The 13,329-nt window shown below is 54.2% G+C and overlaps 1 protein-coding gene and 1 long non-coding RNA gene across 3 annotated transcripts; both read right to left on the bottom strand.

The window, feature by feature from the left end:
* On the bottom strand, positions 1-4,011 carry RPL38 (ribosomal protein L38). Of its 2 annotated transcripts, none has more exons than XM_057717012.1 (5): positions 3,937-4,011; positions 3,689-3,722; positions 3,482-3,542; positions 793-915; positions 1-75 (listed from the first exon to the last, which is right to left on the bottom strand). In XM_057717012.1, exons 2-5 carry the CDS (start codon positions 3,689-3,691, stop codon positions 50-52), a joined length of 213 nt encoding a protein of 70 aa, XP_057572995.1. In that variant the 5' UTR covers positions 3,692-3,722; positions 3,937-4,011; the 3' UTR covers positions 1-49. The 2 variants fall into 2 exon arrangements, with proteins under 2 accessions (XP_057572995.1, XP_057572997.1); XM_057717014.1 differs by having other exon boundaries at positions 3,839-3,957.
* A 765-nt stretch (positions 4,012-4,776) lies between these two features.
* On the bottom strand, positions 4,777-12,552 carry LOC130839524 (uncharacterized). The gene is made up of 3 exons (XR_009049865.1): positions 12,449-12,552; positions 6,299-6,401; positions 4,777-5,017 (listed from the first exon to the last, which is right to left on the bottom strand). It is a non-coding gene; the product is annotated as an uncharacterized LOC130839524 (long non-coding RNA).
* Between the last annotated feature and the right edge of the window lie 777 nt (positions 12,553-13,329).

Here is a 13,329-nt window from a genome sequence, read left to right on the forward strand (position 1 = left end):
TTTTGAGAGTTTTAAAAATTTTAATACAGTTCAAGTCAGTGTACGTGGTTCATTTCAGCTCCTTCACTGCCAAACCTAGAGGAGGAGAGACACACAAGTGAGCCATGCAGAGATTCACTTTACCTGAGTCACTACTGCCTGTCTCGATTCTGTACTTAAGCTGAAGAGGGCTCGCAAAGCTCAGAAATAAAGCCCGCCATGGTTTTGCTTAAAACATTAAGTTAATGCTTGACAATTAAAACGCTTCCTCTCTTGGCCTTTCTAAAGATGTTCCAGTTAGTCTTACGAAGGCAAGCGGTGCTGGCTGACTTTCCACTGTGAAGAAGCAGCCTTGAGAACCCCCTCTGGGCTCCTCGGGAAGTTACCCCCCAGCTCCCACCTGCTCTTTTGAGCCTTCTGCCACCAGGATGCGCCCCTGTGCTTAACCGATGTTTATGGCCTGTTTATTTAATGTTTCTCAACCCATAAAACTGGGAGTCATCAACACACCAGCACCTACCGACCTGCAGGGCTGTGGTGAGGATGAATGAGGGACACAGCGTAAGCATTAGCTGTTAGGATGCTCCGTGAGGAAAGCCCCGAAGGGGCTGAAACAAACTTTCCTCCGGCCAGGGACACGATTTCCAGTGTGGGATCTAACCTCTGAGCACCACGCCAACAGCAAGAGCAGATACTTAGACCACAGAATGCACTTTCCTAATTCCGGGGACAAGTCAGGAAACAAGATGGCGACACAGGGACCCTCCACATTCCGGGCTGTGCCCCCGCCCCTGGGGTGTCCGCCTCACTCACCTGGGGGCAGGGACTGCTTCAGCTTCTCTGCCTTCTCCTTGTCTGTGATGACCAAGGTGTAAAGGTATCTGCTGCATCGCACTTTAAACTTCACATTATCCTTATTTTTCTTGATCTTGACAGCTACCAGAGACCGGAATTAAATAATAATTAAATTGTATCACAGAAAAGAGACGTCCACCTGCTTTCTACTTGAGAAAGTGGCTCTTGTGACAGCTGTGCTCGCCTCCCTCCGCTGAAACAGAAAACCAGACCCCCCCCACCTCAGTATTTAAAGTGTAAGAAATCTGCATTTCCCTTATATTAACACTTGAGAACCTGTAGTTTAATGTTTATATTTAAAACACAGTATCTGGTACACTGAACCCACCCTAAGAACATCCTGTATCTATGTTCATTTTTTAAGGGATGAAAGTAGTTCATAAAGGAGATGGATTATCTGCTGTGATCAAGAACTTTCCACCACCCTTCTAAAAATCAAGGGCACAGGAGATGGCATCCTGGGGGGGGGGGGGGGGGGCTAAAGCTCTTCCTTCAGGGCAGCCCCCCTCCCCCCCACCATAACTAGCACTTGCTGAAGCTCTTCCTCAAATTTGAGGAGAAGGCATTTTCTGGGTTCTTTATTGCTTTAAAAAATTCTATCTCAGGACCACAGCTCGGACAATAAAGAGTGCCTCAAATTCAACAGCACAAGGTGTGAAATTTATTCTGCTACCATAACATTCCTCTCAAAGCTAAGTATACTGCACTGCCCCTAGTAGTGGTTATAAACCTATAAACTAACCAAACTCTTGCAAGGTAAGACACATGCATCCCTTAAAAAATGTGTATTCAGCACCATCATATGATACAGTAGTTCAACTTACAGGAACATATTCAAAAGAATTAACAACAGAGTCAAAAGACATTTGTACACTAACGCTCATAGGAACATTATTCACAAGGGCCAAAGGCAGAAACCACTCGAATGTCCCTGGAGGGAGGGATGGGTAAACAAAATGCGGTGCGTGCACCCAATGGACTGTTTATAGTCTTAAAGAGGAAATCCTGACAAATTCTCCAACACGGATGAATGTTAAAGGTATCACGCTAAATGATAAGCCAGTCATGAAAGGACGAGTATTGGATGATCTGACTCACATGAGGCACCCAGTAATCAAGGTGACAGAGACTAGAACTGTTGCCGCCAGGCGTTGGAGGGAGACAATGAGGAGCTACTGTGTAATGGGTTAGTTTCAGTTTTGCGAGATGAAAATTTCTGGAACAGGTTGGCTGCACTACATTGTCAATGTGCTCAGTCAGTAAACCGCACACCTAAAAATGGTTTTATGCTATGTTCGTTTTACAATTAAAGCTATAAAGAAATTTTGAAAGCTTACCCAAAAAGCACTCACTGAGCACTATATCACATCCAGAGGAACAGGATCTCAACTCTCACAGGTCTAAAACCAAGCTCCCAAATAGAATTAAAAAGCAAAGCCATCTCATGGATTCGCTGTCATTTCCTCAATGGATCACCTGATCTGATCCTTGCACCAATCCTGTGAGGCAGACTTTATCACTCCCTCTTCAACAGAAAGAAATGGTGGGGTTGTTAAGGGCAGTTACCTTCTAGCAGAGCTGGATTTGAACCCAGGCAGTGACTGCAAAATCACTGGTCTGCACTAAAACAGACCTGATAAATCTCAGATCTCCTTGGTGAAGGACACTATATACAAAACACGAGCACACTGTCCTCTGCGGTCCCTACAACTCAGCAGGACAGACATTCCCACCAGATGGTACTTGTTCCCACAGGTGGTCACCAGTTCACACAGCACCAGAGGATCAAAGGCAACAGCCTGTCTCAGGTAATGGGGACACAAACGGGACTCTCCCTGTGCCCCTGTGATGCCCGTAAAAGGCTCTCCTGCTCGCCACCCCTTCACCCTAGCCCACCTCCACATAAGTCAGCCCAAGAATACTGCCCTTTCACAAATCTTCTGATTTTCTCTTTAGAACAAATCTGGGAGAGAAAGCTATGAAGACTAGATCAAAAAACAAACAAAAAACCAAAACAAAACTCTGGGTTAAAGCAATTCAAGACCTGGCATTAAACACAAGCTCTTCAACTCTAACACACGGACAGCGGCCGAATCCCCTCCAGCTTTTGGTGGGAGGAGAACACGCAGGTAGCTGGGGGCGGGCTGGCACGTGTTAATCGGACGCTCGCTGTCTTTTGTTTCTGGCGCCATCTGTGACCTTTCCCCTTGGCTTCCCGGCTAGGACACTCACACGCGCAGGGGGGAAAGGACTTCGTTCACTGCGAGCAGGGCCTGCCCTCGGCCCAGAGCCCGACGTGTAGCACCCAGTCAGGATTTGTGACACAGGCCTTTCCCGATCTGCGCCCGATAAGGCTTCGGTTCCGAACACCCAGCACGCACGCAATGAAACACCCACACACGCACGCGCGCCGCGAACCCTCAGCCCCTCAGCACGTCCGCCGGGCGTTCACACTTAACAGAAAAAGAGAACACGCTGGCCACCCGGCTCCTCTTGCGCGACACCCGCCAGGACCGCTGCCCCTCGACCCAAAAGATGCTGCAAAGGCCGCGCGACACCGGGGAAGAAGAGCAGCGCCCGGGGAAGGGGGGAGGCGCCGGCTCGGCGTCCCCGCGCGCCCACCCCGAACCTGGAGGCGACTACTCACACTTGGCGTCCTTTCGCCGCGCTGTGAGCAAGAAGTCCTTGATTTCCTCAATTTTGCGAGGCTGCAACGCAAAGCAAAAGGAACCAACTGCAGGGACACGCTCTCTGGGGCGGTCAAGCCCCCCGGCCCCTCTCGGGGCTCCGGAGACCCTCACAGAGGCGCTCCCCGCCCCACCCCAGGGAGGCCCCGGGCCGGGGTCGCACTCACCATGGCGACGACGAGCGGCGAGCGCGGCCGGTACCTGCGGGAAAACAAGCGTTGGCGTTAACGGGGCGCGGGGGCCGGCGGTGACCCCGCTTGCCCTGCCCGCACCCCCGAAATGCCGGCTCCATCGCACTCCATCCTCCTCCCCCGCACCTTCGATCCAGGCCCGGGGTGCCCAGATATCTTCCGGCCGTGGATTACCACGGATTACCCCCCACCCAGTCGCCACGTAAAGCTCGAGAGACACTCACTGCGAGCGGCGGGAAGCGGAAAGAACGGAAAAGGAAAAAACTTCCGCTTCCGGGTAGTTAAGCCCTCCCCCAAGAGGAAGCTAGGTACGGTGCCCGTAGAGGGTCAAGCATTATATACGCGTTCGTCTTTCCCATCGCTGCATCTCTGCCCCCTTCTGGCCTAGATTAATAGCGCAGCTTCCCGAAAGCAATGGGCCGCCCCCCTCCTCCACTTCCTACGTCCTCTATAGCGCCCTCCCCACCCACCCCAGCCAAACTCCCACCTTGGCTCTGCTAGGCTTTATTGCAGATCCAGTTCGAAGGCCTGTGTTGGAACTTATTATCTGCTACTTTCATTAGACCTGTGTATTGGGCATCTACGCGGAGATTTTTACGTTTAAATGAAAGGACCCTCCTATGTACATTTTATAACCTCTTTCTAGGGAGTTCCTCCCTTTCCCCTCTGGTCTGCTTTTCCAGGGACATCTAATCTGTCATGGGCAGTGTCCTCTTGCCTCTTTTTATTTAATGGAGCTTTTCCACTGGCTGCTTCCAATTCCTTTAAGAACTGGTACCATTGGGACGTCCCCGATGGTCCAGTGGTTAAAACTCCACGTGCTTCCACTGCAGGGGGCATGGGTTCCATCCCTGGGGGGGGGGGGGGGGGGGGCAAGATCCCGCATGCCAAAATAAACAAACAAACAAACACCAACCTGGTAGCATAAAAGCAAGTTAAAACTTGGAATAGCTGACATTTTTGTCACACTCACATCGGGCAGCCCCTGTGATCAGGGGCCTCTGTGATCAACGCGTGTGCTTGTGAGGGGGTGGCTCTGGTGGTTTACCCCAGTCTTACCCACGGCAGAATGAAGGCTTGTCAGTTGCTGGGAGAGGTGAAGTCAGGACTGAAACCCACGCTCGCAGACTCCTGACCACCTCCTCACGAGGCTGCGCCCCTGAAACGGCTGGCAGCTCTGGCAGGGCAGCGTTCCCTTTGCCTCTTTGGTTCCTCTCAGCCTCCATCCCATCCCTGGATCATTTTCTGGGCACAAATATACCCTCAGCTCTTCCAGAACGTCTTTTCAGGCAGGCTCTGGGAAACCTGAGGTTATCGATTTTATTTTTATCCTCCGCTTTAATTTTATTTTTAACCTGCTTACAAATGTCTACATTTTATTATCCTTGTTTCCCCCCAATTTAATGACTGTACAACAGAATGTAATTGCCCTGTGCGCACTATTCCAGAGCAGCCCACCTGAAGAGAAAGGTCCTTTACCATGAGCTTCGCTTTGAACCCACTCCCCTCCCTCCCCCCTCTCTCCCCGCTTCCCTCCCATTAGACAAGCCCAGGTTGAGCATCTTCCTAGAGATGCTGGAGATACAGGGAAGGATAAGCCCACAGTCCTTGCTCCTGGGAGATCACGAAATCCTCTAATTGCGCTCAACAGCCTTTTAAAAGAAGCCAAACTATGTTTCTGTGACTACAGAGGCATCTGGGTGTTAACAATGGGAGAGGTTAATTGGCAGGGGCTTAATTTGAGATTATCTGAAGGTCAGGATGCCTCAGCTCTGACCTGCGACAGACACTCTCAAATCCCCCAGCCTGACCTGGTGGCCCCCCTTCCACTTCAGGCTGATGCCTTTCCGGTCTCTTCTCCCTCACTGCTCCACCAAAAGCAAAGACCTTTTCAGCCCAGCCAACCGGTTTCTTGCGGGCACTTCCTGACTCCAGGCATCTGCCTGTGCCCTCCCCTCTGATGCTAAGCCCTGCTCATCCTCAGAGTTCAGCTTCCCCCTCTCCTCTGGGCAGGACCCTGCACCTCTGCCTCCTGTCACCTGTCACTCATGCAGTAGTTACTCCCACACGTCTCTCCATAGACTGTGCGGCAGTGTTAAACTTTTCATACATTTGCACCGGCTTTTTTTTATAAGGGCAAGAACGAGGTTCTGCATTCTGTTGACAGCTCTCAAAATGCAGTGCTCATACACATATAGAGGTGCTCGGTGCTGACATGTAGGATCCTCGAGATGGATGCAGCATCCGAGATCAGTCAATATATGAAGGGCGGATGGATTGATGGAGGGATGGTTGGTTGAATGAATGAATGAAGGGATGGAGAGAGGGAGGGAGAGACGGGGGAGGGAAAAAAGGAGGAAAGGAGGGAGGGGTGGAGAGAGAGATGGATGGATGGATGGATGGAGGAAGGGATGGAGGGATGGATGGAAGAAGGATGGAGGAAGGGATGGAGGGATGGAGGGATAGAGGAAGGGATGGAGGGATGGAGGAAGGGATGAGGGATGGAGGGATACAAGGAGGGATTAATTTGGCCAAAGCAGTGCCTGGCATATTGTAGGCCCACAAAAATATCTGTTGAGTGAATACCTGGTGCTTCTCCCCACCGCAGGACCTACAGCACAGGGACAGTGAGAGGGGCTGCACCTCCCTTTCGGCAGCAATCCCAGAGACAGACCTTCACCCTCTTGAACTGCATAAGAAGAGAACATAGATGTATAGTAATATAACACAAAGACATATTTGTTCAGGTACCAAAGACTTTCTCCAGCTCTCCAAGGGCGACAAATAGCAAAACAAACTATAGCCACTAAAAGGTGAAGCAAGGAGCCTGGAGGGAAGGCTTCCCTCTTCATGGGAAGATGAGCCCCACATGTCACAGTGGAAACAAGGGCCAAAGCCCTGGCCCTGAATGAGACCACGTGCATCTCTGGGTACCACCCAGGATGCCGCATTTGACAGAAGCTTCCTGGTGGTGCTGATACACATGCAAGACCGCAAACTCTACAAGGAGCCCAGGGTGGACCCCACAGGAGATGAAGGCCCCGGACTTGAGAGCAGGACACAGCATGGCCCAGTTTGCCGTTGTTACAGGTCACTCTGGCTGTGAAGCGTGGAGGATGGGTTGGAATGTCCAAGACTGTGGCTGTGGAATGGCGCGGGCTACTGTCGTTGTCCAAGGGCCAGGGAGGAGGGTCTCAACCAGGGTGGTGGCCGTGCAGTCAGAGAGCTGGAGATGGACGGAGGGCGCATCTAATGCTGTGGGACGCGTCCATCCTCTCTCCTTTCCCTCCATCACTTGCTGGGCTCAGGGCCACCCGACTGGGCCCCCAGCAGGTAAGGCACACAGCCTCCACGCCCCCAGCAGGTACCTGGCCACCCCTGAAGGCTACGCAATTTAGATTCCTCTTCAGCTTTCAGGGCACATTGAAAGGAGAACCAGAACCAGAAGTGGCCAAAAAACTAGCACCGACCTCACAGGGGACGGAGGGACCGTAGGACGCATGGCAAGGTCCTCCCCCTCCTCCACCTTTTCTCTCTTTCAATTCGGTCCCTTCATTCAACCGATGTTTAATGAACTCTTACTCTGTGCCAGGCCCCAGGCTGGGAATCCCCAGGCCATCGGGGTTTGGTGTTTCATCCAAGCCAAGTCCAGAGCAGCGACTGGTTCCAGTCTCGCCCCCTTCACCTGTTCTAACGTGAGGGATGTGTAGGGGGGGTGTCATACTACCTGTTTCTCAAGGGGCTGCTGTGAGGGAGGAGAGAGAGGTAGTATGACCTAATGACCTAGACTGGACAATAAGAAAAGCCATAGTCAGAGCCAGCCTGCCTGCACACCTCTGCCCCGCACTCCCCTGCACCCCGAAAATCCTCGCCCGGCCCTGGGTGTAGTTCCCACGAATGGCCACACGAGGGCGCTGAGGCCGTGACTGGAAATGGAAAGTGAAGGAACCGGCCCCTTTCTGTCTTGAATCCTAAAACCTCCGGCTGAGAGCACTTACATAAATTAGAGGTAATATTTGTATGGTATTTCATACCTGACGGGGTGCTCTCATATCTACCATCTCATATAATTTCCAAGAGGCCCCCAAGAGGCCCATGCCTTCGGCTGCCGGCAGGGCTGGCCTTTAAAGCGTCTTAGGAGGGGGGTTGTTTATTAAACCTTAAAGGTTTTCAGTCGGGGAGAGTGTCGAGTCCCTCTGGCTGAATTTGGTTACTTGGGAAAAGGATGAGGAGGGAGGGAGGGAGGCAGGGTGTGGGCACGCGGGCTGGTGCTTTTGGTGGTGGGGGGGGACCCAAGATGGCTAAAGGAACGCAGGTTTCTCCTTTCCTCCAGCCCCCAAGGAGTCTGGGAGAACCTCAGATACTCCCCAGCGATGCAGGTTTAATATTCTCCCAGCTGCGTGCTAAAAACCACAAGGCATGGCTGGTCGGGCTGAAATAGTGTTTCTCAAACTTGGCACCGCTGGCTTTCGGGCCAGATCGTTCTGTTTGTGGGGGAGGGGGGTGTTCTGAACATTGTAGGATGTTTAGCTTTCCCTGGCTTCTACCCACCAGATGCTGGACCCTCACAATTGTGACGACAAATGCATCTCCAGACATTGCCACATGTCCCTGGGGGGCAAAATCGGTGCACGTTGAGAGCCACTGGCCAGAAGGACAAAACCAAGAGGATATTTTTTATTATAATGATGCCTGTTCTGCACCTGTGGCCAGGTACTCCTGCCCAGGCCACTGTATTTGCCCCCCACGGCCATTGCTCATATTGGTACCCAGCCCTTGCTCTGGGATGCTCAAAGTTTCAGCATCTTCCTCTGTTGCTTCTCTGTGGGTCTCTGGCCAGCTGGCAAGATGGGTGTAGGCAGTCATCAGGAGCACATGCAGCCCCATCGGCCAGAAGCTGTGGACCTTAGGAACGGTGCTCTCCCCTTCAGCAGCTGGAGGACTGTTTCCAGTGGGAGGCCTTGTGTGGGGATGGAGTCGGGTGAGGGAGGGGTGGAGGGCAGAAGGCAGAAAAGGCTCCCACAGAGCCTGCATTTAAAGGGCCTCTAAGAGAGCAAATACCCGCCCACCCAGATGGCTCATTGACTGATTAAACGGATTCAACCCATTTTTAGAGAGCTCATTCTGTTGGCCGGGCCCTGGGCAGGTGGTGAAGATCCGGTCTGTGTCTCTGTCTCCATCTCCAGAGACTCACAGACTAGCAGGAGAGGCGCTGGAAGGCAGTAAGTGCTTCTCACTGGGGGACCAGATGGGAACCGTGGGAGACTGATCCAGGCTGGGGACAGGCTGGGCCCAGGGAAACCCTCCAGGAGGAAGTAAAGATGATGCCAATTCACAATAGAGAGAACCCACCCAACACACTCAGCAGCCCGCCAGCAAAAGCAAACTCTCACAGCAGATATGTTCCAGAGGGGACAAGAATAAAGAAGCAATTGGATTGGGTGGCTTCAATCTGGGAGGTCTTCCTGGAGGAGGCATTGTGATAGGATTCAAGGAAAACTGTCCCTGGAGACAGACTGTCTTGAATTCAAATCCTGTGTCTGGCTGGGAGACCCTGAACCAGTCTCCTGGCATCTCTGAGCCTCAGTCTCTGTTGAGGAGGGACATTAATCCCTCCTTCCAAGCCTTCCAGACCCCTGTACTGGTTGGGTGTAGCCCACACGACTGTCTGTGGCTGCCCTGCCTTGCTTAGCAGAAACCGCAACAGAAAGTGCTCAGCCCAGCAATTGGCTCTGGGACTGTGAACTGAATTTAAGTCCAAGGCAAGAGCTGCTGATGGATTTGGAGAACTACAACCGGAGAAGAGGAGGTGGGCTGGGGTGGTCCTGGACCTTGGTGAGGCAGGCAGAGGGCACCCCTGAGAAAGCCTGCCTGGTCTTGCCTGGTGGGGACACAGCCAGTTTTGACAGATGCCACCTCCTCAACTCCCCTGCTTCCACCAGCCCCTTTGCACCATGAACAGCTTCCACGGTGTCCAACCTGCTACCTTAAAAAGGATGGATTAGACAGCGTCCACCAGCAGAGAGGAAAATAATATCGAGGCAGAGGAGAATCCATCTTGAGCGTAAGGGACAAGCACCCCTCTTATATATCAACGTGTGCCAGGGTGAGGGGGACATGAGAGAGACAAAGAAAAAGGGCACAGTCCCTTCAAAGTAAGGGACAGGGGGCCGGCCTATCGGCTTGTATATATCTTGCATTATGCAGCGGGAGAGAGAAAATCAATAGAGCTGTCAGCGCCGTAATGCATTCAGTATCACAGCTGGTCCCATCCCAGGATGCTCCAGACAGATGCTTCAAATTAAAAAACAGGGGAGGGGAGAAGGGCTGCAAGGGTGGGAGATAAACGCCCTGACAGACCAGAGGGAAAGAGGGGACACGACTGAGGATCTAGGAAAATTAAAGTCCATAAATCACAAGGCTGGGAGAGCACCCTGGGCGTGACTGACAGGAGACCCTTCTCAGCAGTGGTGTCTGGGTCTTGGGCCCCCACTCTGCCAGGTGGGGTTCAGGGGAGGGAGGGGAGAACATGGGAGGCCTCTAGTATTATGGTGTTAATGCCAGGGCGGGGGTTGGGCTAGACTGGGGTGTGAGGGGTTGGGGGGGAAGCCGGATGAAGTGAATGATAACCTGGGGTGTATGGGTGTGGGTATGGGGCTCCTTTGGGCTGGAAGCAGGCTGGTGGGTGCAGGACCTCCGTGGACCTTCCTGCTGGGCACCTGCTTTTCCCTCAACCTCAGAGCCTCTTGCATCCCGCCTCTCTCACAGAGGCCCAAAGGACTGCATCACCCCCTCCTTGGAGGTGACCCTTGTGGGGGAGCCGAGGTGGCCCACACGTCCTTCCCAGAGCTGGCCGGCTCTGGCTTAGGACTTAGGAACTCTGGGAAAGACGTGTGCATGGGGTGAAGAGACTGCCTCCCCACTTGTCCCCTCCTTCTGCAGGAAGCCACATGCCCCCACCCTCCCCCAAGGGTCCCCCTGCCCAGGGTGGGCCAACAGAGGAGAACACCAGAACCAGCCCCCCACTGAGGCGAGAAGGGCAGGACGGTGCTGGCTCAGGGAGAGAGTCACTGCCCACCAACACTGGCCCCCACCGCCCTCTGGAGTCTTCCAAATTCTGACCAGAAACAGCACAGCAAGACTGAGTGATTGGAGGATAGTTTTAACCATGGGACTGGTTTTGCAGGTGGGGCAGCAGGTGCATGGAACCAGGAGGGAGACCTACCCCTGGGCCTGGGGATCACAGGGATGTCACCTGACACTGGACAGCCAGCTGTGTGTAGGGTGGGGCCGCCTCACTGACCAGGGCTGAGACCTTCCTTGGAAGGACACGCTCAGCCCCCTGTTGCAGCCTCTCAGGGAGAGAGCTGGGTTGGGTACCCCCAGCTCACTGTCTTTCTTCCCTCCGTTCCTCCATCCCTCCTTCTCTCCATCCCTCCCTCTTCCCCTCCCTCCCATCCCCTGCCAGGGCACCCTATTGGCTGAACTCCACGGGGTCATGGTGGTCCCCCGTGGGACACGGAGCAGGGCGGGGCTCTGCCCTGGGGGGGACCAGCCAGCCTACATTCACAGAGCGGGGAGCCCATCGATGACAGCCCTCGGGGTGGCCTCATGACCTAATGTGGTCGTGCCACCGTCTGACTCCTTCGTGGTCCCGAGGCAGAGGAGTCCCCAGGGCTCAGCCGGGTCCCTTCTGTTCCGCCCATCACCCAAGCGTCCCCCACACTCCCTGATCCCCGGGACCCCGGCCACGTCGCAGGCTCGCGTGCGGTCAAGAGGCGCAGACACGCTCTGGCCGGCGAGCATCCTACCTACGGGTGAGCCGCACCCCGCAGAGCGACACACTGGCAGTTCTTCCCGAGAAACAGGTAGGCCCGAGGTTGCGTCACTGTGTTTTATCGCCCAGGACAAGTTCTACCAATTAAACTGGTGACCACGCTTCTAGAAGCAATTACGGAGTGCTGCATTGCCTCCCAAGGGGAGGAGATTAAGGAGAGCGCTCAAGGCTGCGGCGGGGCTGGGAGCACGGCCTTGAGGGGTCTGTGGACCGCAGAGGACCGAGGCTCCGCGCCTACTGCCTCTGACCACATGCGCACTTGGAGAGGGAGAGTCCCGCGGCAGAAGACGGAGTTGGGGGGAAGGAGGCCGGCAGCCCCAAGGTTCAGGGTGGGAACTGAGTCTCTGTTCCCCTGTCCTTCCTGTCTCCCTCTCTGGTGTATGCCAGCAGGGAAAAACAATTTGTGCGAATCTAGACTCGGTCTCAGGGGGTCAGGGAGGCCCGATGCCTGCTTGGGAGCAAGGAGGCGCCAACTGGCCGGGGTCTCCGTGGCGAGAAACCTTTGCAGGGCCTCCTCCCAAAGGCTGGTGAGCAGCCGGATCCCTCCCACGCGGCGGAAATCGCAGCATCTTTGGAGAAGAAAAGATGGAGACAGAAGTGGCCCCACCAGCCTCCTGCTTGGCTGAGTCTCAGGGAAGGGGAGTGTCCAAGGGGAGACTCCCCACAGTCTGCAGCTCCAAGGCATGGCTCTGCCCACCCCCCCCAACCTTCTCCCCACCTCCACCTGTTGTCTGGATTACCTGGCGAGGTGACATGGGCTCTTTCCTTTGCTCTGCTGTCATCCCTCCCCTAGAGGTAGCCTGTGGCCTCTGGAAAGAGTTAACCCCTGGGGCTGAAGGACGGGGAGTGAGAGAAAGTGGGGGGAGAGGGGCAGTTGGGTCCCCCCCATTCCTTCTTACCTGTTCAGAATTTCCCCCTCAGCCCTTGCAGGATGGCCTGATCTCCTGTTAATGGAGCAAGACAGATGGAGTTGGCTTGTGAATGACAGCAGATGAAATCTTCAGCCCAGGGGTAGTAGGGGAGGAGGAGCTGCAGTTGGGTGTCCACACAGCAGTACCCTTGGATTTAACCCTCTGAGAGCAGAAGGCTGGTGGGGTTAGAAGACGGGCACTGTGTGCAGCTGGCTGGAACCATGCCAGACCTGGAGAGGAAGCCTGTTGGGAGAGTAGGGAGGGGCCCGTTCTGTGGGTTCAGGATAGAATGGGACAGAAGCTCCACTGTTCTCTGTGTCAGGTGCCACACCAGCTGCTCCATGAAGACCTTGTCCCCTCATGCTCACGACAACCCTACATTAGGCAAGCTCACGATCCCCATGTCACAGATGAGGTCCCTGAAGCACAGAGAGGTTAAGCGACGTGCCCAAGGTCACACAGCTAGTAACTGAAGGGAAAGGATGCCTCGTTACTTGGGCATGGAGTGTTTCCTCCTTGAATTCATCAGAGCCTTTTGCCACCCTCTCCAGGGAACTGGGTCCCAGGTTGCTGAGAGAAGGACCCAAACTGAAGTGATTCCTTGCATTTACAAATACATATTGAGCCCCTGCTCTGTGCTGGGGCTGGGGGTCTCGAGATGAATAAACACATTTTCTGTCCTCATGGAGCTTGTCCTCCAGCTTGTGAGGTGGGTCAGTTTCTCCACTCTGTCCATCCCCTTCAGAGCTGGCCCCACAGCTCCAGCGAAAGAGGCAGTGGCCATGTGATCCCCGCCATGTGACCCCCTCCCCCATGGCCATGTGACCCTGCCCCATGGCCTCAGATGATCGCAGCCGTCTGGGACAGTT

Source organism: Hippopotamus amphibius, chromosome 17, assembly GCF_030028045.1.
Source record: "Hippopotamus amphibius kiboko isolate mHipAmp2 chromosome 17, mHipAmp2.hap2, whole genome shotgun sequence".
NCBI lineage: Eukaryota > Metazoa > Chordata > Mammalia > Artiodactyla > Hippopotamidae > Hippopotamus > Hippopotamus amphibius.

Excerpts from the sequence above, each read along its gene's own strand:
- RPL38 (XM_057717012.1), bottom strand. Across the intron at positions 916-3,481 it reads GCGGCGAAAGGACGCCAAGT|CTGTCAAGATCAAGAAAAAT; the intron begins GTGAGTAGTCGC and ends GGTCTCTGGTAG. Across the intron at positions 76-792 it reads GAAGCAGTCCCTGCCCCCAG|GTTTGGCAGTGAAGGAGCTG; the intron begins GTGAGTGAGGCG and ends CTCCTCCTCTAG.